This window comes from Panthera onca, chromosome A2, assembly GCF_046562875.1.
Source record: "Panthera onca isolate mPanOnc1 chromosome A2, mPanOnc1 haplotype 2, whole genome shotgun sequence".
Classification (NCBI taxonomy): Eukaryota; Metazoa; Chordata; class Mammalia; order Carnivora; family Felidae; genus Panthera; species Panthera onca.
Genome location: NC_138340.1, coordinates 12,524,203 through 12,549,503, shown reverse-complemented (window position 1 = coordinate 12,549,503; position 25,301 = coordinate 12,524,203). Strand labels below are relative to the sequence as shown.

At 50.4% G+C, this 25,301-nt stretch overlaps 1 protein-coding gene and 1 long non-coding RNA gene across 4 annotated transcripts in view; one reads left to right on the top strand and one right to left on the bottom strand.

Moving 5' to 3' along the window:
* Positions 1-10,685: 10,685 nt before the first annotated feature.
* Positions 10,686-12,171, bottom strand: LOC144615725 (uncharacterized). Its single transcript, XR_013554278.1, has 2 exons — positions 11,898-12,171; positions 10,686-11,036 (listed from the first exon to the last, which is right to left on the bottom strand). It is a non-coding gene; the product is annotated as an uncharacterized LOC144615725 (long non-coding RNA).
* Positions 12,172-12,266: 95 nt separating this feature from the next.
* MED26 (mediator complex subunit 26) overlaps positions 12,267-25,301 on the top strand; it is a 52,564-nt gene continuing 39,529 nt past the window's right edge. The window contains exon 1 of one of the 3 annotated variants that reach the window (XM_060630552.3): positions 12,267-12,484. Coding sequence is in view for 1 of the 3 variants with exons in the window: in XM_060630550.3 (XP_060486533.1) it covers positions 12,559-12,630 (72 nt within the window). In the remaining 2 variants the exon portion in view is untranslated. Of the gene's footprint in view, positions 12,631-12,655; positions 14,856-25,301 lie in introns of those variants that run through there. The other 2 variants (XM_060630550.3, XM_060630553.3) reach the window with 2 other exon arrangements.

The following is a 25,301-nucleotide window of genomic DNA, read 5'->3' as shown; positions in this document are numbered from 1 at the left end:
CAAAGTCCACATTTTTCAATTAGAAAATGGCAAGAACCACTTCAGTGTCTGTCTCTGTAGTTTTCTGTGTGACCTGTGGGTTGTTTTGGATGAGACTGGGGGTCAACAGACTGCCGCCCACATCTGGTTCACCCCCTGACTGCATGGCCCGCCAGACGGAATGGTTTTTACATTTTTTAATGGTCAGTAAAGGATCGAGAAGAAAATGAAAGGAAATTGTGCGTTCTTTGTCCATAAATAAAGTTTTATTGAAACACTGCCACGCCCATTCATTTATGTATCATCAGTGGCTGCTTTTGGGACAATGAGTCCTTGCGACAGAGACCATCTGGCCCGTAAAACTGAATATATTTACTGTCTGACTCTACAGAAAGGTTTGCTGACTCCCTAGACTAGACAGTGTATGTATTTTTAATGTTTGTTTATTTGGTTTGTGAGAGAGAAAAGGAGGGATGGGCAGAGAGGGAGAGAGAGAATCTTAAGCAGGTTCCTCACTGTCAGCACAGAGACCAATAGGCTCGAACTCATGAACTGTGAGGTCATGACCTGAGCCAAAATCAAGAGTCAGATGCTTAACCGACTGAACCACACAGGTGCCCCTAGACAGTACTTTTTTTTTTTTTTTTTTTTTTTAAGACATCTTATGGGTGGTTCCTGTTGGCCTGTGTTTGGTTCACATTAATCGTTGTGGCCGTTCATGGTAAATGTGGGCCACAGAGTGTGGAGTATGCTGGGGGAGTTGTAGAAGTTATTTTAAGGGGAATAAAGCTTTAGTGCATTTAATTAGAGTTTACTGTGAATCAGGGGAAAAAGTGGAAAAGACGGTTACGTTAGAAAGCAAGATGGAGGTCTGGGCCAGACCCAGGCTCTGTCCCTTCCAGAGTGTGATGGGGGGCAGTGCATTGGCATCTTTGTACCCCCATGTCCTCATCTGTGATATGGGGACAGTGAGGGAGAGAGCTATGACACATACCTATAACGTGCCTCACGTGCAGCAGGCACTCAGTAAGCGGTGTTATTTTCGTTGCTGTCATTACTTTTTTTTAAACCTTTTTAAAATTTTTAATTTTAGAGATCGAGCATGAGCAGGTGAGAGGGCCGGGCGGGGGGGGGGGGGGGGCGGGGAGAGAATCCCAAGCAGGCTCCACGCTTATCAGTGCAGAGCCCGACGTGGGGCTCGATCCCACGACCCTGGGATCGTGACCTGAGCCAAAATCGAGAGTTGGACACTCAACCAACTAAGCCACCCAGGCGCCCCTGTCATTAGTTGTATGAAAGGATCTCAGGCCGCCTGGGTGGCTCAGTTGGTTGAGGGTCGGACTTCGGCTCAGGTCGTGATCTTGTGGTCGGTGGGTTCGAGCCTTGCGTTGAGCTTTGGGCTGACAGCTCAGGGGCTGGAGCCCTGCTTCGGATTCTGTGTCTCCCTCTCTCTTTGCCCCTCCCCCCGCCCTCCCACTCTGTCGCTCTCTGTCTCCCAAAATAAGAAATTTAAAAAACAAAATTTTTTTTTTTCAACGTTTTTTTTTTTTTTTATTTTTGGGACAGAGAGAGACAGAGCATGAACGGGGGAGGGGCAGAGAGAGAGGGAGACACAGAATCGGAAACAGGCTCCAGGCTCTGAGCCATCAGCCCAGAGCCTGACGCGGGGCTCGAACTCACAGACCGCGAGATCGTGACCTGAGCTGAAGTCGGACGCTTAACCGACTGCGCCACCCAGGCGCCCCTAAAAAACAAAATTTTTTAAAGACCTTGATGGGGTTTTGTGAAGCCTAAATGAGGTAGTACTGTAGTCACAGACCGGGCGGCTTAAACAACCGACGGTTCCGGGGGCTGGCAGTCCCAGGTCAGGGTGCCAGCATGGTTGGCTCCTGGTGAGATCTTTCTCCTTGGCTTGCAAATGGTGGCCTTCTTGCGGTGTGCTCACACGGCCTGTCTTCTGTGCACACCCACGTGCATCTCTCTTACGACACGGACACCAGCCGTACTGGATCAGGGGCCCACCCTTATGACCTCAGTTAACCTGAGTTACCCCTCTCAAGGCCTTATCCCCACAGGTAGGGTTAACCCTCGCTTTGGGAGTTAAAGCTTTCACGTGAATTTTGAGAGGGTAGAGCTCAGTCCACAACAGATGGTCAAAGGTCTGCCCTGTAGTAGAGGTTCAGGAGCAGTTAAGTCCATGTGTTTGGCTAATAGTGTGCTTCGAGGCATTAAAAACTTCAGAGAACTCCCCGTGGTCCGGGAAAGCTGACCCTAACAACTGGTGCAGACGGACTTTGTTTCCTGATGTTCCGTAGTGAAGTATTTGCATGTGAGTGGGATGGTGGCTTTGACCTCAGCATCTCAGACTTTGATGTCCCATGAATCCCCTAGGGGTCTTGGCAAAGTGTGCATTTGGCATAGCAGACGGGGGTGGGAGGGGTGGGGGGGTGCACGGGCCGAGGTTCCTCATCTCACCCAACTCCCAGGTGATGCCCGTACCGCTGGTCCCCGGACCACGCTTTGAGGCAATGATGCTGTGCGGTAGCCACTGGCCACACGTGGCTATTTCAGTGTCCATCTCAAATGAACTAAAATTAAAAACCCGACTGCTGAGTCAAATGAGTAGCTACGTTTCAAGTGTGTTTCGTTGCAGAAACCTCGAATGGGGCAGCCGCGTCTAAAAGAGAGAGTGGTAAGCTTTCTTCATCCGGGGCCTTGTAGGAGTTGCCCTTGTGGCAACTATAAGATGTGTGGTCTTCTAGCTCTGGAGGTCAGAAGCCCACAATGGGTCTCGCTGGGCCAGAATCAAGGTGTTGACAGAGCTGGGTTCTTCTGGCGGCTCTCGAGAATCTGTTTCCTTGCCTTGCCTGTAGCTTCTAGAAGTTGTCCACCTTCTTGGTCCGTGGCCCCGTCCTCCCTCCACCTTCCAAGCCAGCAGTGGCTGCTCTGGTCTTTGTCAAGATGCCATCTTTCTCTGATTCTGCTTTTTTCTTCCCCATTTAAGGACGCTTGTGATTACGTTGCCCACCCCCCCCCCCCCCCAGGATTATCCAGAATAATCTCCTTAAGGTCAGCCAATTAGCACCCTTACTTCCATCTGCAACCTTAATTCTCTCTTACCATGTATCACAATTTGTTTACAGGTTCCAAGTACTGTATTACGGCCCGGATCTCGTTGGGGGTGGGGTGATGTTATCAGGCCTAACACTGGGCCAGACGGTAAATACTTCTGGCTTTGCAGGACCACACAGTCTCTTCCTCAACTGTGCAACCCAGCCTTTGCAGTGTGAAAACAGCCAGAGACAGCACACATACAAACAGGCCTGGCTGTGTGACTTCTTTTTTCGTCTTTAACTTTCTTCTGGAAAATTATAAACACACAAAAAGGGAGACTAGTGCTTGATTTCACATGTACCCATCAGGCAGTGGTTTTTATTTTATTTTTTTAACACTTTTTTTTAAGTTGACTTGTTTGTTTTGAGAGAGAGAGAGAGAGAGAGAGAGAACACGAGTGGGGGAGGGGCCGAGAGAGGGAGACAGAGGATTGGAAGGGGGTTTTTGCTGACAGTAGATAGCCCAATGCAGGGCTCAAACCCATGCCGTGAGATCATGACCTGAGCTGAAGTCAGATGCTTAACCCACTGAGCCACCCAGGTGCCCCAGGCCGTGGTTTTTATTTATTTATTTTTTCTAATTTAGTTTTTTTAATGTTTATTTTTGAGAGAGAGAGAGAGAGAGAGAGAGAGAGAACATGAGTGGGGAAGGGGCAGAGAGATAGGGAATCCAAAGCAGGCTCCAGTCTCCAAGCTGTTAGCACAGAGCCTGACATGGAGCTCGAACTCACGAACCATGAGATCATGACCTGAACCAAAGGCGGATGCCTAACCCACTGAGCCGCCCAGGTGCCCCAGGCCGCGATTTTTAAATCTTATTTTATATTTTGCTGTACTTGACTGTCTGTACCAAAGATCTGTTACTCTTGTAATCAGGAAAGAAGAAAAAACTCACAAAGATGTAAACATCAGAGCACCTAGGAAGGGTGAGGAAAGCCACCACCACGTTTCGAGGTTAAGAAGGAAAGAGGCACAGATGGAGCTGGTGGACCGAACTCTTGTCCTTTCCGTACTTCTCTTCCGTGAGCCTGAGAATTAGGCGAGCTTGGGCGTTCTTAGGGTAAGAGGCAGGCCCAGTTACCTGGGCTGTTGGTCAGACCCTTTTCAAACGGGACATCTGCTTGCTCATGCCTCCAGAAGTCTCCTTGTGAAACTTAGTACTAAGTGAGGTAAGGGAATCGCATGCAAGCGGTTGGGTGCAATAATCCAGTTCTGAAAGAATCACTTTAAGACAAATGAACCATGTAGTTGCCAGAATGATGCAGGGAGGGAGCCCCGGCCATTGGGGAGGGGGGAGCGGCGCAGCTGGGGCACAGATGGTTCCCTGGCTTTACCCCTTTGTGTCCAAATTTTCTGTGGTGTGACGTCGTGTGAGACGTGCATGGAGCGGACCTGGCATGCGGTGTCCGTGGTGTGGTTCGTGTGTCAGAGGCGGGGGTGGGGTTCTTTCCTAAGCTGCACCGTATCTCTCACTGCATGAACAGAAGAAGTTCAGAGCCCTTCCGCCAGGCCTTCTTAGGCATCACCGCAATGCTATGGCACAACGAGGGGTGTCCAAAGGATCGCCGTCATCCGTTTTTCCCGATGAGGAAATTGAAGGCCTATGCAGGGAAGTGACTTGCCCAAGGTCTCCCGGTGTTCTTGGCAGAGCTGACGTGAAGCCTCGTCCCCTGGCCCTTCTCCTGTGCTGCTGCACTGCTCCCCCCACCCCCGCCCGCCCCCAAACACCTTTATTTGGGCTCATTCCACCTGCTCACTGACGTGGATCTCAGGCCACCCTTATCCGTAAGACGTGTCCGGAGGCCCGGGGCACCCGAGCCAACTCCGGATTCAGAACTTACACTTTCCAGCAGCGTGTCCTATACGTGACACGATACCCCGAGGTATCTGGGCTGGCAACGCTCCCTCATCAAAAAGTAACACTTCTGTAGCCAGACTTCGTAACATTCACACAGAGCTGGACAGACAAAGGTGGAACGTCCTCAGACAGCCTTTGTCAACCACACGGGCCTGGCGCAAACTTAAAGAAATTCTTTGGGCTTTTCGAGCTATGGGGTTTGGGAACGGCAGGGAGGGGATCGTGGGCCTGTGCTCCGAGTCGTTCCCTTGTCCCTCACGTGCCAGTGATGTTGGGGAGAGGTCATTGTTCCTGTTTGTGCCTCAGTTTCTCCGTCTGTGACAGCGATGGCTCAGGACCCGGTCTCGTCAGGACTTGACACTCCTCTCTGTATGTATAGCCTGCAGTATTTGTAGGGCGTGTTTTCTAGAGCATCACATTGCTTTCTGGGTTGAGGCACAACACTGTGCCTTTGTTTCTGAGACATTCCATTGGCCGGTTTGGGCCTTTGACTGTGGCTCCTGTCTGCTCCTGGTTGCTTTCTGACATCAGTCCCTTGGCCCTTGTCTGCTCCTTGGGGAAGTGGCTTGCAGCTGATTGGGTTCATGCGTTTCTCTGCCAGTCTGGGACCCCTGAGCTTTGGGCTGCAGTCGTAATCCTGTCTAAAATCCAGTCATGTGACTTTAGCCAGGTCACTCCTCTGAGAAGCAAGGGCCAGGCCACCTGGTTGGATAGCTAGGTGACCGGTGTGCAGGAGTGGAGAAAACCCACTTAGGGACGGTGAGGAATAAGGCTGGTCGGGAAGATGGGCCGTTTATGTGTGCCACATTGTAGCATGTGATGTGTGTGCCGGTGAGGGGGCGTGGCTCACAAGGCCAAGGGTTTACGTGAGCCAAGGTCTCTGAGTTTTTAGAGCAGGGGGCAAGAAGATCCAAACTGTCTGTCGGCAAGACCATCTGGAACAGAAAAAGCTACAATAAATTGACTTTATCCTGCAATTCCTTTACTGAGGTAGAAAGGGTGATCTGATCTTATTTCTGGAGATGCTTAAAGAAAATGTTTATCAAAATCATTCACTAGAGCATTAGAACAGTTACTGATCTTATTTCGTTGCCTCACCAGAGTAACTGAGAGAATATGAAACCATAATATATTCTCTATATTTTGCACGTATAATATTTACATATGTATGCATATGTAATACATAAGAGCCTCTAATCTAACAAGTGATTTAGACCACCTGGCCAAGCGATGAGATTATTTGAACATTTCAGAAACACAATTTTGGCAAGTTTTTGGAGGTCTTTTTTTAAAAAAAGAAAAGGCAAGGGGTGCCTGGGTGGCTCAGGCAAGGGACGACTTCAGCTCAGGTCATGATCTCGTGGTTCGTGGGTTCGAGCCCCGCGTCAGGCTCTGTGCTGACAGCTCAGAACCTGTAGCCTGCCTCAGATTCTGTCTGTCTCTCTCTGCCCTTCCCCTGCTCGCGCGCGCTCTTTCTCTCTCAAATATAAACATTAAATTTTTTTAATTAAAAAAAAGGCGAGAATAATTTTATGACTGTAAGTCAAAAGCAGACAAAATCAGTTTTACAGTTTCACAAGCGTATTTACCTGGTCTGCCTTCCAAAGAATTAAAGGTGAATGAAAGGGATCCGTAGGAGTGTTCCCGCAGCTACTAGAAAAAAGCATGGGCAGTAGTGGAAAAGTGGAATCAAAAGAGAGGCAGATTGATCCTTTATTTTCTTCATGCCTAAGTGTATGTGTTAAGACTATGTGCTCTGTGTTGTTTTTATGTGTGATTATTTGTTACCCTGTACTTAGCTGAAGGTCAGCGTAATAAAGAAGGTAATTAAAGCTTAAAAGAAAATAAGCTGCCTGCACGTGTGTGCGCAGCAGGTCAGAGGAGAGAACTGTCAGCAGGCGAGAAGAATGAGACAGGGCACGGGTTCAGGAGAGGACAGAAACACAGGAGACACACGGCCAAAGACCAACACCAGGCGGGAGGGGCCGAGGAGTTAAGTAGCAATGAGGGCCGGAGAGCATGGTTCCGCATCAGAAAGATTCCATCTGGAATCCCAGCTGCACTGTTGGTGACGTGGCTGTGTGTGAGTCTCCTCCCTATTTAATTTTTTTCCTAACGTTTATCTATTTTTGAGAACGAGAGAGAGAGACACACACAGAGCGCAAGTGGGGGAGGGGCAGAGAGGGAGACCCAGAATCCGAAACAGGCTCCAGGCTCTGACCTGTCAGCACAGAGCCCAATGAGGGGCTTGAACCCACGAACCGTGAGATCGTGACCTGAGCTGAAGCCGGACACTCAACCGACCGAGCCACCCAGGCGCCCCTCTCCTCTCTGTTTAAGCTCAGGATCTTCCTCATGTGTCCCTTGAGGGTTACATTAGCAACCCTGTCTCTCTTAGCTAGTGCTGAGTAACAAATGACCCCAGTACTAAGTGGCTTAAAAACCTCTACTATTAGGAGTCACAGTTCTTTGGGCAGGAAATTGGCTGGGGCGCAGTGGAGCCAGCTCTGAGCCCCAAGAGGTTCTCAGCTCACTTGCCTGGCACCTCACCTGAGTTGTCCCAGCCTGTTGGGGTTAGGCATATGGGGCTTGGTGTTCTCTGTCACCGGGAAACTTGTTCTCCTTCACACAGGCCTTGGGTCACTAGCTCTTGCCAAAGTGCCTTTTAGCACAGCCACTAGATTGTGACATGGCAGCTCTATGCCCCCAGGACTGCAAAGGTGGATGCTGCCTCTCTCTTAGTTTCCTTTTCATGGCTGAATAATATTCCAGTGTGTGGATATACATCTCATTTATCTGTTCACCAGCTGGTGGACATTTGGTGTTTGTACCTTGTACCTGTTAATAGTCCTGCTGTGGACGTTTACCTGTACAAGTCTGTGAGTGTAGGTTTTCAGTGTTCTTGGGGAGATTGATAGGAGTGGATTTGCTGGGTTGGGTGGTAACTACCAGGCCTTCTTAAAGCTTTAACCTACACCGGGCAGAGCATGGTTCCACTGCATTCTCTAGAGCGAATTGTAGCACCCCTCCCCCCACTGCCATCAAGCGTCAAGAGGGGGAACTGACACAGGGGCCTGACTGTCCGGAGGGGTTCATCTGGGTCCTCATGGAAAGCCCTCAGTGTGGAACCTGACATGTAGCAGGGACTCAACAAATGTCATTCTCTTTATTACTAAGAAGAATTCAAAACTGGGGCAGTGGGCAAAATGCACACTGTTAGGATTTAGATGGACATCCGTCAGGAGGCCTGATGGCAAATCCACGTTCAGGATTTTGGAGATTACGGGCACGCTTCTGATTAGCTGTGTCCGAGTCAGAAGATGATGGCTGGAGGCTACTAGAGGTCAGAATAACCCCAGCACTGGATGAGAGGACGAGGACACACCACATCTTCATTCTAGAAAATGGGGAACTTCGGGCACAAATGTCATAAGAAAAATCACCTGGCATTCTGCCTGTCAGAGATAACGGCTGTAAATATTTTGGCTTCTTTCGTTCCAGTATTTTTTCTGTGCATCATGTCCAAGAAGCATACATGTTTTTATAAAACCAAAATGATGATCGCAATATATATAGTTCATATATTGCATTTTAACATTTAATATGAAATCGGGAGCATCCCGTGTTGTTCAGCACTGATTTCAGTGCCTAGATTATCTGTCATCGGTCTATATATCTTTTTATTTATTTTGAAAGTGTCACGTACAGCGTGGTGAATTTCTACACGTTGCGTATACCATAAAATAAGACCACTACCCAGGTGGAGTTAGAGGATCTGGTGGTCCCTTTCTGTCCGTAACCTTCCCAGTTGCACGAATCGACCCCTGATTTGTTTACATACTTTGCTTTTACTGAACACTGGGGTTGCCTCTAATTGTTTACCCGTACACATGATGCTGCCGTCTACTTCCCCATATGTACACGTTTGTCTACACCTGATTGCTTTCTTTGGATACATTTTGCAAGTTGTGAAATACTGGGTCAGAGGGTATGAACATTTGGAATTGCTGTCCAACATCTTTCGTAGTGTTCCTATCCGCAGTGGCTTTGCCCTCCCGGGTGCACCTGCTGCTCCGCTCAGACCATACAATTACGGTGTTGTATTACTGGGCCCCCAACCTGTTTCCTGCACTTGGCTTCAAAACTAGATCCTCCAGAGCAGGCTCTGTGCCTGCATCCCCCTACTTGGACCCACGGTGAAATTATTTGTGTTCTCTTGTCTGTCTTTGAAGCCCTTGCTAAGAGCAGTGACCTTTCAGGGGACTATTCAAAACCAATTGAAATCGGTTTCACTTTTAGAATAAGCAGGACTTGCCGCAAAGCCAAGCAGAACTCTGAAGCCCATCTCCGAGATCACTGATAGGGTTGAAGGAGCTAATAGAGGACAGCGTTTTTTAAAAATTCCCGCCAGATGTTAAATTCAGAGCGAACAAAGGGGTCCGAGTAGGGTGGTGGTTTACTCACATTTTTCCTATTATTCATCGAAGGCCTCACATAACCTTATTGGGGTAAGTCCAAGAACTTTAAATTGTGCAGCTCCCAGGGGCGTAGGTGTCTAAAGGGGGTACAGCCTCCTTTCACTTCAGAAATGAGTCTGCTGGGCAGGCCCCTGCTGTCATTACTTGCCACCATGTGCTGTTGCTGTGGAAGACTGGTCCTAAGTAGTTGTGTGAACCGGCCTGCTCGCAGCTCCCTTCTGTGATGCCCTTGCTTATGCGGCTTGGGCCTGCAGTGAAACGAGCCCACTCCCTTTACCTCCAAGCTTGGCTGAGGACGCTCTACGCTCAGGCTCCTAAAACTACCTTCCTGCCACTTCCCATGGCAAGGGCAAGTCATGGGCTCGGAGCCTCTTGCCCTTTGGGGAGCCACCTCACTAGGAGGTAAGGCAGCCTTTTCAGGGGCATTACAAGCACAAAATATCTTGTCTTCTCAGGACAGTGGGGTGGATGTCCTCTGAACCTAATTTAAAGGACACATTGCTGAAGAAGAACCATTACAGCAAGGGATTTACCCTGAGCCCTGCCTTTGTGTAACTGATAGGAGCCATTTCAAGTGTCTCTTCCTTGAAGCAGAAAGTCTTGCTAGGTGAACTGCAGTATCTATCTTGGACCTAAGGGAAGCTAACGTTTTCAAGACTACCATTGAGTGGCGATCTGATTTAATTTTACTACTACATATATGTTAAATGTGGAATAAAACTATATATATATATATATATATATATATATATATATATATATATATATATATATAAAAACACTAAACTAAAACTATGCAGGTAACTATATACATATATATATATGTATATAGTTATCTGCATGAATAGGTGCATCCTAATGTGTATATAGTATTATACTTAATATTTCGTTAAATATTTATGGAGCCCCACTGTGTCCCCCATCTATGGAACTGAACAGTTAATACCTCTGTCTGGGTGTGTGTATACGGCTGTCATGTATTGGTGACATGTTCATTCACTTATTTCAAAAATATGTAACAGGCATTGTTCTAATGGGGACACTGAGTGGAGTCAGTGCCCTTACAGAACTCAGTCATCTTAATGTTGCTTCTTAGTTTTAAAAAGGGCAGGTAAGTTGAGTGTTTTCCAAATTTTTTCTTAAATGACCTGGCCCACGCAAAACAAATTGCTTATGTCTATGTGATCCTTGATTAAAAAAATAAATAAGAGACTGTACATCTGAGTTAGAAATTAAAAGAAAGGCAGGACCAGAATATGCTTGGGGGAGAGCTTGTTTATTTTGCTTATCTGAGGTTGAGATAAAGAGTATCTCCAAATGGGCTGGTTTCCAACCTGGACCATGTACACAAAGCACCTCATTCTAGGAGGGAGAGTGAGTAAATTAAAAAGAAGTTTTTTGCCCATGTTTATTTTCTCCTGCAAGTGTGATGTAAAACTTTTCACATGTGCAGAAGGAAGCAGACACAACCACGTGCAGAAACAGCCGTTTTTGCAAAAACGCTTCCCAGAAGCATGACAAATGCAAGACTCACAGGTGTAGCACAGATCCAAGGCGCGTGTGTGGTTCTCATCAGCTGCCTCGCTCCTGTTTTAAATCTAGGTCTTCCTGTAACAACAAAAAAATTTATTTCTCCGGAGGCTGCGGCTAATAATCCACTCAGCCTGCCTTTTCACCCCTTCTCATAACAGTATTTCTAACAGGGCTTCCAGAGAGCGAGCGAGCGCTGGAGCTAGCAGAGAGCAGTGAAAAAAAAAAAAAAAAAAAAAAGGCAGTAAAGTGGAGATGGGAAAGAGACTCCCTAGACTTGACGTTTAATTCTGGGTTTGACCTGTAACTCTGGGTGACCTTGGGCCTCAATTTCTTCCTTTGTGAAATGTATTGTTCAGAGAATGAGGGTTTCATTTTTTCCAGCATCTCCACGCAAAGCAGGGTGGGTCTTTTAAACCAGTGGTTCTCAACAGGGGACGTTCTACCCGCCAGGGGACCTCTGGCGATGACTGGACATTTTTGGTTGACCTGACTGGAGGAGAGAGTGCTCCTGGCATTTAGGAGGTAGAAACCCAGGATGCTGAATATCTTACAATGCACAGGACGGCCCCTACAACAGTGAGCCGGCCGCAAATGTCACTGGTGCCCAGGATGAGAAACCCTGGCGTTGACACACGTTTGCAACGTTGGGGGTCGGTGGGCTCAAGGGGCTGGCTTTGGGGCTTTCTAGCTGGAGTGAGGGCTCTCCCGAGAGGCGCTTCGCTGTCTCATGTGTTGGTGATCCCAGCACGCGAAGCACTGCAGACCCCCGCCCTCTGGAGGGGTGGGGGCATCCCTCTGCTCCTCTAAAGATGACCCTTCCGCGCGCATTATCACAACGTGGACTTGGCTCCCTCGCCTCCAGGAACGGCGATCGAGGGACTGGGGACCCCAGGCTCGGAAAACTTGTCAACTTCTCCCGCCCGCGACTCCCGTCACCTCCTTCGGTACGGGGAAGGCTTTTCTCCCCGACGAAGAGTCCTTCCGCCGCCAACCCTGAGGCGGCCGACCGGAGTGCCCAGGTTCAAGAACTCGGCGCGCACCGCCCGTTTCCGTCGGAAACCTCAGCTCCCCAGGGCCCAGCCGGGGGCGGGGCCTCCAAGCGGCGGCCGTTGCCCCGCCCAACCGCCTCCCAACGGCTACCTCCGGCGGGCGGTGGGCGGGGCGGGGCGGCGGACCAGTACGCCTGCGCGCGCATGCGTTGGGGTGCGGGGCGTGGCTCGCGCGCGGCCCCGCCCAGACCCGGCGTCTCTGCCCGCCCTATCTCCCAACCTCCTCAGCGTGGCGCCGACGCTGCGTGCGGCGCGGGTTACCCAGAGTGCTCCGCGCAGGGGCAGCTCACTGGAGTTTGGTTCTCGAGGCGGCGGCAGCAGCGGCGGCGGCTCCGGTGGCTCCTCCTCCTCCTCTGGTGGCGGTGGCGGTGGCGCCCCGGGCCCGAGCCCCGGCTCCCCTCTCCGCCACCCCGCGTGCCCCCTCCTTCCCCGGCACCGCGGGGAACATGAGGCTCCGCTCCCGGAGGCCGGCGAGTGAGTGACCCCCGTCCCCCGCCTCAGCCCGCCCGCCCGCTGGCCCGGCCGCTCCCCCCCGCCTCGCCCAGGCAATGACAGCGGCTCCGGCGTCTCCGCAGCAGATCAGGGACCGGCTGCTGCAGGCCATCGACCCCCAGAGCAACGTAAGAACCCGCTGCGCGGGCCGGGACGGAGGCCGCGTGGGCCCGGGACCCTCCCCCTCCCCAATGCCCCTCGCCCGCCGGCCTCCGGGGAACCCGCCCGACGCCCACCTGCCCCCGAGGGCCGCTGCCATCCCGGTCTCTCGCCCCACGGGCCCGAGTCGGGGGCAGGTCAGGCAGTCTGGCGGCGCTGGGTACGTGAGGCCGAGGCTTCCGTGCGGCCTGGGCGGAGGGAGCAGAAGGGAACTGAGGCCAGAGCTTTGCCTTTTCTTCCGCTCCAGATGTATGACCCTTACTGCTCCTTACGAAGCTCACCCGCCTTGCCCTTCCCCGGGGACCCGCGACCCCCGGGAAGTCTTCCCGGCGGGGGGGAGGGGAGGGAGAAAGGCTGTGGAGCAACTGGTGTCCGGGGTATGACTCGGGCGCCTGTGCCGCCTGTGTCTCGGCCTTCTGGGTGATCAGGAAAGTCCTCCTTTCCTCTTCTCCCGGCTGGAAGCATCTTCCTGGCTTCAGAGGGACCCCCCCCTCCCCGCCCCCAGCCTACTTTGCCCTTAGTCGGGTGCCCAGGGCGCGTGGAGAGTCCCCCCTTGGTTCTGCGAGTGGACATGCCTTTGCCGAGTCCCTCCTGGGATCGCTGCCGACGGTAGATGATCGTGGGGAGGGTGGGATCCTTCCTGTTGCCTTTCTAGGCCTAAATGCCCATTGCGTCTTCTGACCAAGCCAGAGCCCCGCTTTTTGGTGTGAATTAGAGGTGGTGATTTTCTTTCCTGTTCTTCAAGAACGCTCCTTCGGCTATTACTTCCCCCCACCTGAGGGTTCCGGCTTGGTGGCTTGTCACTTAGAGGGTCAGGGTCAACCCCAGGGTGTTGCTTTCTTAGATGGTCCTCCACCGAGGCTACTGTTTGCAGAGGGATCTTCTCTGCCCCTCTTCGTGTGTGTAGGGGAAGACCCGTAGTGTCTCCCCTCATGTTTTCTCAAAGGGATTGTTGGCAGTAGGGGTCATTTTCTCCTGTGGCAGGAGCAGGTTGAGCAGTAGGAAGATGTTGTGGCAGGTATGAGATGAGCCCCTGCATTTGCTGGGAGACCAGGAAGTGGCCATTGAGATCACTTTTTAATATGCTGGAGATCCAAGGAAAAAAATCTTTTTGTCTTGGGCCAGGTAACTCCGGTTTCTCTCACTGTAGGGTTTTGTTTTTCCTTTACATTGGTTTGACTAATTACTCTTAGGACTGTGCTTTAGCCTGGTATTTTTGGAATAATTCACATTGGCTTGTATAATTTTGGTAGAAATTGAGGAGTTATGGTGTCTGTAAGTCTCTGGTTTTTGTATCATAAGTAATCCTCTTGTCCCTAGTCTTCAGGCCCCATTAAGATCGACTTGGTGGTAATTGTCTTCAACAAATGTTGTATACATTTTTGTTATGACTTTGGGGGTGGAGTAGGCACAAGCTATATAAAACCTTCCAGAATATTTTGCAGTAACTGGAGCCGCTGCAGTTCCTAAGACTGAAATATTAGAGAATAAAACAAATGACATGAAAAATGAAAGCTTGGTGACTTTTGCATCTTTTGTCCAGAGTGTAATTTCTTGAATTCCACGTGCCTGTTTGCCTTCGGGGAATCTGAGAGGTTGCTGAGATATTAGCACTGATCCTTAATGCCACCTAGGAGAGCTTTGGGATCAGGAGGTGCTTTGACAGGCGGTCATGATATGTTGTGGATTAGGTAGGGCAGTGACCTCAGAGGTTCCAGTATTGTGTAAGGCTGTAATCTAAAGGGTTCCTAGGGGGAGAGGAGAGGAGGGCAACGAGGAAGAGGGGTTAGCCAGAAGCGGGAGAAGGAAACAAATCTCATTTTTGTTGTATTTTAGTGTGTACAGTGGTGTTCATTCATAGGAGCCCATGGTTGCTGTAATGGCATGGGGTTCACATGTTATATGGCTTGTCGGGTGGGGGGGAGACTTTAGTGATGGGTGTGCATAGAGTCCTGCTAAATGTGAGCGTGGTGGATGGAATTGGGAAACTGTCTCTGGATACGAGTGATGAGGAAAGTGCCTCCTTTAAATGCTGCCATTGCCAGTGACCATCTGTGAGCATTGTTAGAACCTTTTGACAGGAGCATGGCTTGAAGCAAACCCCATATAGAAACTGGAGCCGTGGCAGAATAGGTTGCCGACAGAGGTGGTGCGACCATAATTCTGCAGTTTCTCTGGATTGACCTGGGCTCAGGTGAGTGTGAGGTAGCTCCAAGAAGGCAGTGCCGGCACCCAGCTGCTTTTCTCTACCTTGACCAATTATGAACTCCACTTTGGGATAGTTAGTTGACACATATTTAAGATGCTCATGGAAAAAAAATGGGGACAGTGTTGAAGAGCCAACACTAAAATTAAACCTCTTCTGAGAGAAGCGACAGGGAATTGTGTCATGTAATGCTTACCTCTATGGGCATGCAATTATGGTTAACAAACTTAGCTTTTGCTTGAAAAATCAATGTCAGGGCAGCTGACCTAATATCCACAAGTAGCTGAGAAGTTAGGGAAATAACAAAGTAACATTTACCGACCATCTCCTTGACAAAGGAGTTCTTAAGGGGAAAGTTGTCTGTATGTTTTCAGTTCCAGTCTCTGGAGTATTTGAATTTCTGCAACAGCAGACTCTGAGTTAATAATTTCTGCCAACTCAGTAATAAAGTAAATCCTCTACACTTCTTTTCAAAAAGCGACTAACAGTTTTTCGGAACGATCTAAGCCTTACTCTCCTTGTGGTGTATGTAGCCAGGGTGTTGAAAATCTCTGAAGCGCAGTGTGCGCGTTTCTTCCCGCTTAATCTTCGTGGGTGCAGTCAAGGGCCACGCCTTCTTCCTCTGCCCAGAAATTGGGAGTCCATCCACCCAAGCACAGTCTTCTCAGCAGGTGATGAACTTCTCGCTTGTATTGGACACTCCTCGTTTCATGGAAGTTCAGGCTTTGCCTTCTTGACCAGAATGTAGGCTTTGTGAGCATGGTTTGTTTCTTGTCTTCTTTCTCCAGGGCTGAAGCATTAGGCGCTTTAGGGTGCTAAGTGCTGGTGACACTGATTGAATCCTCGCATCCTTCTTGCTATATGTGCTGAAGTTTAGTCGTGTAATATTCTAATTCAGAACTCTCTAGAACCGTGAGGCACATGGATAGAATAGGTCTGAGACGGTGGAGTGGATACTGTATCCCCGTAACAAGTTGAATAATAGCACAAAGCAGGCCTTGCACAAAGCAGGTGAGCATCTCTGTAATCAGAACAGGGAGCGGCCAGAGAAGGCACTGCGGGAGAAGGGGACTTGAACTTGCCCAAGATGTCTGTGTAAAGGCCTCCTACTGATCAGGCTCTCTGGCAGGAAACTTCAGAAATGACTTTTCTTTCTTACAGTTACGCAGACGTCGGGTGCCAAGGAGAGGTGACCAAAGGGCCTCTGCAGAGAGAGACACACAAGAATGATAATTTCCCCCCCTAGGAAATTAGAAGATTAAGACGCCACCTAGCTTCTCTGGGCTGCAGGGTCTTCATGTACAAAGTGGGACTGGAACTGGTGTATGCACCCATGAGGCTCCTTCCGGATCCAGGGTTCAGATTCTGGAAGGGGTAGCAGAGGCTCACATGAGTTGTTCTAAAAGTTTTTTTCTTTTAATGTGAGGTGCATTATGTGAACTTTCTAAAATAACAAAATTCTCACAGATCCCAGAACTCCACTCAGAGATATATGCTTTACCTGACTCTGCAGCATTTGAACAGGGTCTCCTGCTTCCCCACAACAGTTCTGTAAGGGAGGGATGGTGAGCAACTGATCTCCCTTTCCTGCAGGCATAGAAACCAACAGCATAAAGACAGTAGGTGCTGTTTAAGTGGGTGCTTCCCATGGTCAGGAGAGGACAAGACGCTTTTGTTTCTTACTGACTTAATTTGAGGTGACTGCCCTAAAGTTAGGGACTTACCTGAAGTTTAAGTGACAGTGCTTCTAACTCTAAATGCCACCACACTGCTCTCAAAGGTGGAGCGATGGCTTGAGAAGAGGCCCAAGAGGTCAGTGTTCTTGAGCTGGTAAGAAAAGATGCGGGAGCCTTTTCTGTCCTACATAAGTTTATATGAGATTACAAATCGGTTTAGGTTTACCTGTGAGAGATCTAACAAGGTGATGATGTTAGACAGCCTGTCCTGGAAACGTCTTACGGTTTCTGTCAGGGACAGAATCCTGGGCCAGACCATATCGTGGTGTGGCAATTGCCAACTGATGTGGAACTTTTCATGAGTATTGTGTGCTGGCTTTGTTTTCTGCTTCAAGATTACAAGCACTCATGATGTTAACTTAAAACATCATTGATCCTGCTGAAAGGAGGACTGTTACACATTGTAAAGGGGAAGACTGTTGGTTCTGATTCTCTCCGACGTTAAAGGTTATAAAATCTCAACACGTGGACTCTCTGATCACTCTGGTTGCCCAAATGGCAGTGACATTCCTGTCTTTGTTCTTCATATGTGGCCATGATATGTGAAGAAGAGAGCAGTGTGGCATTTTATGACTTTGGGAAACAGGCAGGTAATAAGTGTCACTTGTGACGCAGGTGTAAGTCCTGGTTCTGACTCACTCTCTCCCTTAGAAGAAGGTGGATTTTACATTCTGTCTTCACAGAGGTCTGGTGGTCATCAGAAGTGGCTTTACTTGTAATCATAGTATGTTGTCCTGCCTGGAAGTCACAGAGTCCTGGAGGATTGTCCAAGATCAGCTTGTGGGAAGGGGCCTTTGTCCTGATACAGTTGTAAGAAGACTCCATGGTCACCTGGGCTCCTGGGCTCAAGATGTAGCTGCGTGTGGCAGGACATGCACTTGAGGTTAGGTGAAGGAGAGGAGCTGTTCACCTGTGCCTCGATTTTGGTGTCTCTGCAAGCCATCTTCTCAGACAGAGCTCCAGTTTAACTGGAACCAGGCCTCAGTCCAGTCCCTAGGTGACTGCAGTTCTGTGGGCATGTCTCCTGCCCAACCCCCACTGTAAATCGCCTTCTGGAAGCTGGGGGCTTTGTCTCCATCAGAAGTTGTGCCCCTTTCTTCTCCCTTATGGGAGGCTGTCCTGAGTCTGTCGGGTCCCTTTGGGACCCCTCAGTTGGTTGTTGGAGTGGGTGACTGAGTTTGTGGTTTGGCGAGTGACTGCATAGGCAGTGTGTTTTCAGCCTGGTCTTTCTAGTACCCAGACTTGGAGCCCCCATCTGAAACTCCCCCTTTTTGCTCTCAGAGCACTGAGCTAGTATTGACATGGAGATTCCTTGATTCCTTGAACTGGGGAGTATTTCTTGCATAAGGAAGACATACCAATATTCTGCATGTGGTGTTTAAAAGTGCTCTCTGAATGAATTCCAGGTCTGAGGAGGCCATATACTTAACATCTCAATTGTCAACTGATGTATACTGTTGATGGAGAAATGTGGTAAAGCTGAAAAAGGTGGCTCAGCAGTTGAATAAACATTTCTAGCCATTGCTTATGGTGTTGGGTGTGGAGGGTGCAGACCTGGAGATGCCCAGCCCCTGCCCTTGAAGGACCTGGAACAGGAGGAGAATGTGCACGTGGGCAATCTGGGGTGGAGGGTGGGGATCAGCGTCAGGGGAGGCCTTACAGGGCTGTAGCTCGTAGGTCCAAATGGAGGAGTTGTTCATGTTTCTTATTCAAAGGTAGTTCAGAATTCTTAAGAGCATGAAATGACTTCTAGAGCACTGTATAGTTTGTTTTCAGAGTGAAAAGTTTTACAGTCACATACAGAAAGCCAGCTCTTGCTTCATCTCTGATCTGAGGGAGACAGAATTTGACGAATAGCTGGCAAACCCTTGAACAATTTGCCCTCTCAGCAGTGGGAGGGGAGGGGGACAAGTGTCAGGCTCTGTGGAGGACCTGGGGTCCGCTTTCAAGTATTTGAAGAGCTGTTGTACCCCGGGTTAGGTTTGCTCTGTGTGGATTTTCGAGGCAAACCTAGTAGGGGAAGGCAGGAGTTCCTGGAGGGAGGCCGTGCTGCACTTGGGGAGCTCTTGATTATTGTCCGAGCTGGCTCACAACAGTCCAGAACCACTGTGCCAAGTGGGTGTGCACATGTATCTGGACCCCCAGACGCCTGCCCAAAAACTCCTGGAGGTTCTGTGATGGCGTGAGGAGCCTGCTAAAAAGGAGAAAGGTCGTATCAGGTGACATGTCATTGCCAGGCAGGTGGGGTCGAGAGCCTTCGAATGCTCCTGGGACTGCAAGGAAGTTCCCTGGCTCCATCCATCCACTGGGGGCTGTAAAACGGACAGCCGCAGCCTACAGAACACCTAGTATGTGCCAGGTACGGTGTGGAGCGCTTGGCTTCCTGTTTGCTCTCTGAACTAGTCCTAGAGGTAGATGTTCCATCTTCCTTTCAGGAGAGAGCAGAGATTAATGATCTCCACTGTCGTGGAGGAGGCTATGGGCCTATACCCAGTGCTGGTAGGCTCAGAAGCAGTGAGCTTAACTCTGACAGTCTCTTGCCTCCTACATAAGCAGTGCCCAGGAGGGAATTTGGACTCCGCTGTGTCTTCTGTGGTTTTAACCTCATAAATACAAAGTGTTTTTAAATGTTGTTTTGTGTTTCCATTTCCATCCCAGTTCGGACAGTCTTTCCCTCTTTGAAATCTTCTAGCCTAACGGCTCCTAACCTTTTTGCCTGTCAGGATCCAGTTCTGTGATCAGAAATATTCAGGGGGCTCCTGGGTGGCTCAGCCGGTTAAGTGTCTGACTCTTGATTTCGGCTCAGGTCATGATCTCATGGTTCGTAAGGGCAAGCCCCATGTCCGGCTCTGTGCTCACAGAGCGGAGCCTGCTTGGGATTCTCTCTCTTTCCCTCTCTCTCTGCCCCTCCCCCAGTTGTGTGCTCACGCAAAAATAATAAATTTGTGCTCTCTCTCAAAAATAAATAAACTTTAAAAAAAAAGAAATATTCAGGAACTTGCATATATTGACAGGTGTACTTTGAGTAGCTGTTTTTTTGAGAAAATTCAAGGAAAGAAGCTACTCTTAATCGAGTCATGCTTTGAAATGAAGTTGTATCTTATCAAAACGGCGTCTACTTAAATCTGTAAGCTAACCTTCTTTGTTTGTGACACCTAGGTTGGGACTCTCTGTACCTCACATTTGTGACCTTCTGTCATCGCTACTATTCTCCTCTCCCAGAAACCTTTCCTGCTTTAATCCAAGACCGTCTCCCTCAGGCACTGTACATAACTTAAAAACCCTACATTCCTGCTGATAACCGGTCTTGTTGATTGCATTTTCCTTGGGATCGCGAGCTCCTTGGTAGTGGAGCACGAGTTAATCCCCATGTTTCTAGGGCTTCCATAGCAAGCCTGTGCTCAGAAGCTTGTTGATCTTCCTGTGAAAAGGGCCAATATCGGGAGTTAACTGTCAGCACTTACCCAGCAGACACACAGCTAGAAAGGATCACGCTGGGATCGGGAATCCTTCCCTCCTGCCCAGTCCTCACCCACCTGCCACCACCTCCCTGGTCACCTGAGAGAGCGCAGTAGTGGGTACAAGGTCAGCATTCTACTCTCCTGCCAGAGTCTGGGTCTTTATGCTGGGTTTGTCTACGGGATGTTTTTATGCCAGGCTGGGAGGGAAGTTGTACCTGAAATGCTTTGTGCTGTCTCTTGAACTGGCTGAGGAAAAGGCGTGAGGCATTTTTTTCCCTTCTGTTTCTTGGCTGTTATTTTTTACCCCTGTGACAGGGAAAAAAGATGACTCTTGATCTTAGATCCCTGTCTGTCTGTGGACCCTGGAGATACTGTTCAAATGCTGCCTTGGGGCCCTTTTGGTCATGTGACAAACGAGACTCTCTCTGGACGCTCCGCTTCCCTGGGTTTCATCAGGGCCAAAAAATGGGTGATGGTTCCTCCAGACCATACCCTGCAGTGAGTCAGCCTTGTGGCTGCTGTGGCGGTCCCGGTCACCCATCCACTGTGGGCGCAGAGTGATTTTGTAAGTGGTTGGCTGTGGCCAGCCTTGACTCCGTGGTGGGGGGTTCTATGATCTTCTCATGGAAGACTTAGGTGTATGTGAGCCCAGCTCACAACAAGAGTCCGGTAGGTGGCCTGGCAGTCCTCCTCCAGGCACCGGTAGCCGCCCCCCTGCCCTGCCCGCACTTGTACCTTTGGCCCCATCCCCTACCCGCACCTCCGGTCACACACCTGGCTCTGGGTAACCACCTGATCTGCCAAGCTGGCCGCAGCTTTGCCTGCCCACAGGGGGGCTGGGTTCATTAGCTCTCTCGACCTCTCTTGCCATCAGGTCCCTGGTCCGGCTCAGGTTGGCATATGGGGTGGTGGCCACATCCTCTTTCCCCAGGTGATCCCCAAGGTAACTAACTGCCCTCTTCTTCTTAAGGCCAGCCCTTCTGGAAGCCACATCAGGTAGACCCTTCCCAACTGTATTTGCCCCATGCATCTTACAACTGTGCCAGGCAGGCCGTTGGCAAGCTGACTTTTTAGTGCTGTCTGTGGGGGTCAAGTGCCAGTGATGTGTGTAGGATATAAAATAGGAACGGTTTACCCTTTTTGCTGATGGTTTCACATTTGCTTCAAGTATTCTGTTGGCCAGCCTCCCCCAGAGGGAGCTCAAATGTGAAAGGGCTGATTGGCTTGTGCCACTCAAAGGCTCAGAGGTGAGTCTGTTCTCAGGTGAGGCCCGGGTTTTGTTCCATCTCTTTTGTGGTGTTCCCTCTGCGCAGTGGGGTGTCCTCCTTGTCCTTCCAACCCCTGCAGCTTTGGGATTCACCCTCTTTGACCATCAGCCAGGGGAAGAAAGACGAGGTGATGCTCTCCCAGAAGTCCCAGCACACATTTTCTGGTGCCGTCTGTGGGCTTTGATGCAATTAGTAGGCTGTGTTGATTGGTTCACCCCTGGTGTTAGTTCCACCCAGACCAGCCCAGAATAGAGGGGATGCTCCCAGGAAACATCAGAGTCCTGTTTGTGGGAGGGGGTAGTGGTATGGAGAACAAGCTGACAATGTCCCCTGAGCGCATGTGGGTTTAATCACCACTCTGATGTGATAATACCATCAAATAGTTGGGCATGCTGGCCTGGGAGACTTGGGTCCAGAAACAAAATGGGTGTAACTGAAATGTAAGGCCTGGAGTAAGCAATGGAGTGGTTTGGGTGATAGGAGGTCACAGCATGGCGTTCTGAGTACCCACCCACAGATTCTGATTTCCCCGTAGTCACACTTGGGTACTTTGCTCTTGCCTTGTGTTAAAGTGGGTGCCGGCTTGTAGCTTCTACCCCATTCTGGGCAGAGGAGCACTTGGGGAATCTAAGAGAGCCTGCCACAGTGCTGCTCATTGTCCCAAGCCCATCATCTCTCCTGGTGCTGCACCTGGTGCAGGCAGGGGAAGTGGTGCAGTCCAGGAGGCCCCGGGCTCACACAGGCCTCCTGTGGTTGTGAGGCGGCACCCGGACCCAGGCAAGAGCCGAGTTCTCTGGACTTCTGTCCTCTTGGCTCAGAGGCATGGATGGACACTGGATGGTCTCTTCACATCTGATCGTTCTGCCCCTTTCCTCTTGCTTGTCCCCTCCCTTTGGTTAACCTGGGTAACCGGAAACTGGTACCTGCGTTTCCGGGCCTGGCTTCTTCCCCTTAGGTTAACTGAGAAGGGTAGGGTCAGGTGATCTTTCACAGCCTTCTCCATTTTTCCCTCTGTTTGTTGGGGTGGGGGGGAGGGGTGGCTCTCAGCAAGCACCTGAAGTTGGTGATGTCTGCTCCCCCTTTGCTGGATGCTGGCAGCCTGGCAGTGACAGAAGTGGGCCACATGTTTTAGTTCAGGCATGATCATGGGGGGAAAGGTTTGTGAATGGTTATTTCACTTTCACTTCTATTTTAACGGAGCTTCTCAAGCATTTAAAATTCTCAGCTTGAAGATTGGTTGACAAGCCAGTGCTGGCACTGAATGCAGGAGCCTAACTTCTCACCAAAGGGCAAGAAACATCGCCCTCCCAAGTGTTATGTGAGCCTGCCCTGCTTTTGCTTGTAACTTCTCTCACCCCATCACTGAGCCGGAGTGCTGTTAGTGTGTGTGTGTGTCTCTCTTTCTGTCTGCCTTGTGGACAGATTTCTCCAATGTGGTGGGAAATGCAGCAGCCTCAGAGTTTGACTTTTTGAAGGCTAGGCCATTGAAGAAGGGATTCACACACTTGCTTCCAGTGTGAAAACTCTTGGAGAATCAGCTCTGGCTTGCCTTGGGGGTGAGGGGGCCTTGGAAGAAATGGACATGCCCATAGGAGGTCAAAGAGGAGCATGTAGAGACAGGGTGTGCAGTTCAGACAGAAACAATAGGTGCCCCCAGACTGCTATAGTTATCCCAGGTGGCTGGTGGGAAATGGGCGGGGGCAGGGGGGGGGCAGGGCTGTCTTAGGGTTTCTGTGATTCTGCTTGTCAGCTCCTCCTAGAGGAGACTGGGCACCTGCTTGTCGCCCTGAGGATGAAACTCCTGTGTTAGGATTACGGTGGACATGGTTTTCTATCTGGTGGGTGGTGGGCTTCCCCAAATTGGGAAATAGGAAGTGGCATCATCTGCTGTGCTTGTGTTTGTCACTCCAGACTGTCTTCCTGGGTCATTGTGCTGTCTTCAGTTCTCTGCTGTAGGGTTGGTGCTGAATGTACCTCTGCAGGAGTGAACGAGGCCTGAGGCCTAACACTGATCGGTGCCCGTCGTCCCCTGTCCCCCTTGCACCTTGCTGTGTTGGCCATTCCATTCTCTCCAAACCCTTGCCCATGGTGCCTCCTTACCCCCAAGTGTTTTGGCTTTGCCCTGCACTGCCCAAGACCCTGTCTGCCTTTAAGGCCTTCCCCAGGTGTTCTTAGAGCCATGGCTTCCAACAGCGCCTGAACTCTCTCCAGCAGACTGCTGTCCTGGATGTGCAGGAGGCCCATTCCAAAGTGGAGGCACCTTCTTTCCTCCTGCCTTTCTGTGCCACACTGTGGTGGTTGGTGGTGCCACCACTCCTTGGGCTACTTCAGAGTTGTCCTGGGGTCCGCCTCCCATGGCAGCCCCCTTCCTGAAAAATGGGATCTCCAGGGAGGTCTAGTGCAGCTGCTTAGCAGCTGGTCTGCCTCCTGCTGTCTCCTCCACACCAGCCAAAGAGTGAATGTCCCCAAACACAGACGTTTCATCCTCTCTGTTGGGGCTTCGTGGCTGACTGGATATAAAGTCTGAGTCCTTTAGGTAGCATATAGTGGAGAAAACGGTCTTTGGGTAGAAAAACTTGGGTTTTGTCATTAGACTGAACTAACCTGGAATCTTGATTCTGCTGTTCACCTTGCAGCCTTGGATGAGGTCAGGTTTTCAGCCTGAGTTTTGTCAGGAGGATGTACACACGCTGCTAAGGAAGGCCGTTGAGAATGGGATGTGGCCCCAGTGCAGATGCGCCCCAGGTGCTGATATACAGGGTAGCTAACAGTTCACAGGCTTGGTAGTGGGCAGCCCATCCAGCTGCCAGTTCCTGTCCTTCCCCTCTGGTCCATGCCTATTGGATGATTAGTTACTGAGAACTAGCCAATCATGGGGCTGTGTCTTCCTGGCCAGTGACTGGTTTGAGAATGGGCCCATGACCCAATCAGATCCTATGAAAGTTTTAGCACTTTGCTGGGGTAGTTGGGGTAGACATGAATGGGGAAGATATGAGCTGGTTGTTGCTGTAATCTCCTGCTTGGGAACAGCCTGCCCAGGAGTGAGACCTGTCCAGAGAGTTGAAGGAAGATTAGGTCACCATGGCCCAGCTGGCCCAAGGCGAGTCCTGCCTTGAACTTTTCAGTTAAGTGAGCCACTGACTTCTTTTCTGGATGAGGCCCGTTTGAGCTGCCTTTTCTGTTACTTGCAATCAAGAGAGTCTAGACGGAATCGGCCGAGAACGTTGTGCCCCAGTGTCTGGCTCAGGTGTTGTCTCTCCCCCACTGCTGCTCTAGCCATGCTCAGCTGCTCATCAGTCAGCTCCTGACCTGCTTGTGTACCCACACCTGGATGTCCTGCCCTCTTTTTTCCCCTCCCTCCCTCTTTTCTTCCTCCTTCCCCCTTTTCTTCCTCCCTCCTTCCCTTCCTATCTGCCTCTCTGGGCTCTGGGCCCAGGGTGCCTCCCCCAGCAAGGCCAGGGCCAGATCTTCCAGGAGCACTGTCTTCTGGCTGTTCCTGGCGTCCTGGTCTGATCTTTCTCATAGCATCTTTAACGTGTCTAGCATGCCTGTGTCGCATCCCCCCCCCCCCCCCCCACCGCCTTGGTTCTTTTGCTGGTGCATAGTGAGCCTGTTCATTCTGTTAGAGTCAGTGACCAGTTTATGAACCAATGTGGGTCCGTCTCTAATTTCAAGTGACAGATGAGCACAAGCAGTACCTAACTTGGGAGGATCTAGTTGGGTTTAGAGTAAGAGTTCAGGTTTGGTGGGGCCTGGGCAGGGCAGCGCTCAGCTCATGAGTATTGGGGTGGGGGTTGGGGTGGCTGGTTCCCTGGAGGAGTCTCCTCTTCCTGATAGGAGTACTTGGCCCTCTCCAGACCTCAGCCTTTTGGGGTCCTCCCGTGGTATGTTTGTTCTCTTGGAACTGTAGTGGCATAGTTAGCACTCTGGCACCAAGCCTGTCCCCTGTGTGTCCCGTAGTTCTGGGGA